Source organism: Diachasma alloeum, unplaced genomic scaffold (assembly GCF_001412515.2).
Source record: "Diachasma alloeum isolate Michigan unplaced genomic scaffold, Dall2.0 Dall_scaffold_00558, whole genome shotgun sequence".
NCBI classification, from domain to species: Eukaryota; Metazoa; Arthropoda; class Insecta; order Hymenoptera; family Braconidae; genus Diachasma; species Diachasma alloeum.
Genome location: NW_021680690.1, coordinates 231,522 through 235,045, shown reverse-complemented (window position 1 = coordinate 235,045; position 3,524 = coordinate 231,522). Strand labels below are relative to the sequence as shown.

The 3,524-nt window shown below is 43.6% G+C and overlaps 1 protein-coding gene across 2 annotated transcripts; it reads left to right on the top strand.

The window, feature by feature from the left end:
- LOC107043292 (DNA repair protein XRCC1) lies at window positions 1-3,524 on the top strand. 2 transcript variants are annotated; one of them, XM_015264721.1, is made up of 3 exons: window positions 1-341; window positions 1,282-2,659; window positions 3,236-3,524. In XM_015264721.1, the coding sequence occupies exons 1-3, from the start codon at window positions 254-256 to the stop codon at window positions 3,378-3,380; spliced, it is 1,611 nt and encodes a 536-aa protein (XP_015120207.1). In that variant the 5' UTR covers window positions 1-253; the 3' UTR covers window positions 3,381-3,524. The 2 variants fall into 2 exon arrangements, with proteins under 2 accessions (XP_015120207.1, XP_015120208.1); XM_015264722.1 differs by having other exon boundaries at window positions 265-349.

Genomic DNA, 3,524 nt, shown 5'->3' with positions numbered 1-3,524 from the left:
TCGCGCGAAAAGTACGTGCCACGCAGTTCTATCAACCGTTCACCAGAAGCACCTCCAAATTCCGCATAAACAAAGACGATCCCAGAAAAAATAAGTCTTCCTTAGATCTCCAGCCCCGGGTCCCGGACACCCTTTGCACCTCCTGGAATCAACCCTGAGCCCTCAAAGGAAGAGTGCCATCGGTAGCCGAGAGGTTCGGTGCCCCTAACCTCTCTCGACCCCCCAAAAACCAAAACAATACCAGCCCTCCAAGATGATAATCCCCTTTTCAAAAATTCTGAGTTGCTCCTCGGAACACCCGGACTTCCCGGCCTCGAATCTTCTGAAGAACCCTCCACCAGGTAATCCAGTGAGTAAGAGAAGAAAGAGAAGTTTATAGGTCTCCACATCTCTGCTAAATCGCAAAATATTATTGAATACAATTTTTTAAGATGCAAATTTCTTTTTTTTCATTTAATTTCTTTTTTTGATTTTGTTTTTTAATGTATATAATTTTTTATCTAGTATAGGGGAGGTTGGGGTAACACTTGACTTTTTTTAAATGTTAATGAGGGGTTGAACTGTTGATAAAATTTAATAATTTTTTTTCAATACAGAGAACAAATTTTTCCCTTTGTGACGAGGCTAAACTGAGCTCAATTAATAAATTTGTTTCTGAGTTATGAATAATTTTAAACAAGTCTAAAATGTCCATTTTACCCCACCCTCCCCTACTAAAGAACGAAAAATGTTAGACGGAATAGCTTGCCTTCAAAAAAGGTTACAATGGATTTCTTATTAAAGAGAAAAGGGATGTCCAATCGAAATTATTATATAGAAAAAATCATTGAGAATTTCACTTTTCTATTCATATTTCTATCTCTCAATATTATAAAAATCCAAATCGACTTCCGGTGATGAAAATTTGGTACTTGAAATTAAGACTCCAAAATTGCGGCTCACAAGGGTCAAAATAAGGGTCATGAGGCTCAAAATAAGGGCCTGAGTGTCAAAAGAATGGTCGCGAGGGTCAGATTAAAGTTGACGTCAGTCGGATTGAGGGTCATGAGAGTCATAAATCCGAATAAGGGTCATGAGGGTCAAAATAAGGCCCTGAAGGTCAAAATAAGGGCCATGAGGGTCAACAGAATCGTCAAGAGGGTCAGATTAAGGGTCAAAAGGGTCAAAATAAGCATCATGAACGTCAGAATTCCAACAAAAATTCAGTAGAATTTTCCATCGAATTCCCCACATCCTCCGACATTTTCTCGTGCACGACTCACTCCCAATCCCTGTTGGCAGGCCCCTGGAAGTGCGAGAAGCCCGGAGTCCTCCTGACCTACGTAATCTTCAAGTTCTCCGAGGAGATGTGCATAACTGGCCTGGACATCTCCAACTACCGTTCCTGCATAGTAATAGTGACAGCCTCCACCGAGTCCGACCCAGACAACTGGATTCCCATCGTCAACCACCAGTTTCTCACCCACGACGAGGCAGCCAACAACAAATTCCGTGACCAGGTTCAGCTCTTCACGAAGAAGGAGCTCAATTCCGAGACATTGAAGGTCAAATTCAGCAGAGCCAAGGTGACATGCATGCAGTCAGCGAACACCAAAACCCTCTTCGGCCTGTCCTCCATCATCCTGAGGGGTGAGGCCCCCCTCTCGATGGACCTCAACGTCCTGGGGAGGTTCAAACTGAAGACCGAGGACCCCGAGAAACCCAAGAACGACTTCAAAGCAAAATTCCTGAGACTCTTCCCCGAGAAACAAAAAGACTACAGGGAGCAGATCAAGGAGAAGATCAAGGAGAATGGGGTTGATGAGTTCAACAAGCGACAGGAGGAGGGGGGAACGCCCAAGAGGAGGCCCCTGCTGGAGAAGCTGGAGGCTGGCAGGAGTGAGGAGGTCTTCGGGAAGAGAAACGTCAAGGACGAGGAGGAGACGAAAGCGGTGAAACGAACGCCCTTTGGAGACGTTATTCCAGACAAAGATAATTCCAAAAAAGATGACTCTAGCAGGAAGGGAAAGGAGACGTCCAGACGACGCAGCAGCTTCATTCATGATGATGATGGGGAGGGGGAGGGGAAATCCAGTGTGAAGGGGAAGGATGAGGAAGAGAGTTCTAGCAGGAAGACGAAAAATGAGAGGGCTGGCACGTCCAAACGACGATCTCACTTCATTGATTCGGATTCCGACGAAAATGACGAGGAGAAAAATGTTGAAAATGCGGAGAAGAAGAATGCCAATGGGAGGAAAAAGGGAACGAGTGCAGATGACAGGACGAGCACTGCATCGTCCTCTGGGAAATGCTCGGTTTGCGAGGATGGGGTGCAGGACAGGCCTTGCCAGAATTGCGGTAAACTTCCGAAACAGAAAACCGTGAAGACTCCCCAGCCGAAGAGGCCGCGAGTCGAGGGGAGACGCAAGAAAGAGTTCTCCAAGTTGATGGGGGATGTCACCTTCTCGTTGAGTGGGTACGTCAATCCTCAGAGGGACGAGATCAGGAGGAAGGCGCTTAAAATGGGAGCTCGATATGTCGCTGATCCCAATGTCACGAGCAATAAGTGCTCACATCTGATATGCGCCTTTAGGAATACTCCCAAGTCGCAGCAGCTGAAGGGACACTCGAAGATCGTGTCTCATCTGTTTGTTGAGGAGGCTTTTGATAACAAGAAGAGGTAGATGGGAATTTGAGGAGGGACAATATTTAGAATGACTGAAACATGCTGAAAGACATGTACGAAAAAAATTCGTAGAACAAGGGGGAATATTCGCTGGGAATTCTGGGGTTTATCTGCACTTTTTTCAATGGAAATGGTCAGTGGACAATGTTCTACGTTTTTTGGTCGATTTTTTCAGTGCGAAGGGAAGGAAAATAGAGTGGAAGAAACTTGGAACATTCATGTTTAGGAATTGAAAATAGTTTTCATTAAAGTAGTTTCTATTGGTTTTTTTATTTAAGAAAATGTCTATAAGAAAATGAAAAAACTGGGAGATTTAAAATTGTTTTCCATTGGATATTTTCTATAAAAAAAAAGTGCAGTAATGCTGGGGAATTCCTCAATAGAATGGGCCAAAAACAAATGATAGAAATTTAAAAAAAACTGAACTAAATTAATTTTTTTTATTAGAATTGATAGAAATTTTGATAAAAAATCAATGGATTTTTTTCTATGAATTTTTTTCGTGCGAGCAGACTTTATGGTAATGTTGAAAATGTATTTGATGATTCTCTCCCTTTTTTTGTCATCCAGATTTCCCTGGAGACGCTACGCAATGGAGAAATCCGAGCGAAAGCAGCCGGAAAGTGAAGAGGAAGTCGAGGGGACAGACTCCCCCGTGCCTCCGCCAAGTCCTTATGAGCAGCAGACTGACCCCGAGTCCGAGGAGGACTACTGAAACCCCAAATCAACTCTTTACTCATAACTAAACGAAAATCGTGAACTGGCTTCACTTGTACATATCGACAATCGAATTTTTCTACATGTTCCCCCACCTCTTCCCCGAAGAGAACGTTGTTTAAGAATGAATTTGTAAAAATCA

Excerpts from the sequence above, each read along its gene's own strand:
- LOC107043292 (XM_015264721.1), top strand. The coding sequence starts at position 254 with ATGATAATCCCCTTTTCAAAAATTCTGAGTTGCTCCTCGGAACACCCG. Across the intron at positions 342-1,281 it reads TCTGAAGAACCCTCCACCAG|GCCCCTGGAAGTGCGAGAAG; the intron begins GTAATCCAGTGA and ends CCCTGTTGGCAG. Across the intron at positions 2,660-3,235 it reads GCTTTTGATAACAAGAAGAG|ATTTCCCTGGAGACGCTACG; the intron begins GTAGATGGGAAT and ends TTTGTCATCCAG.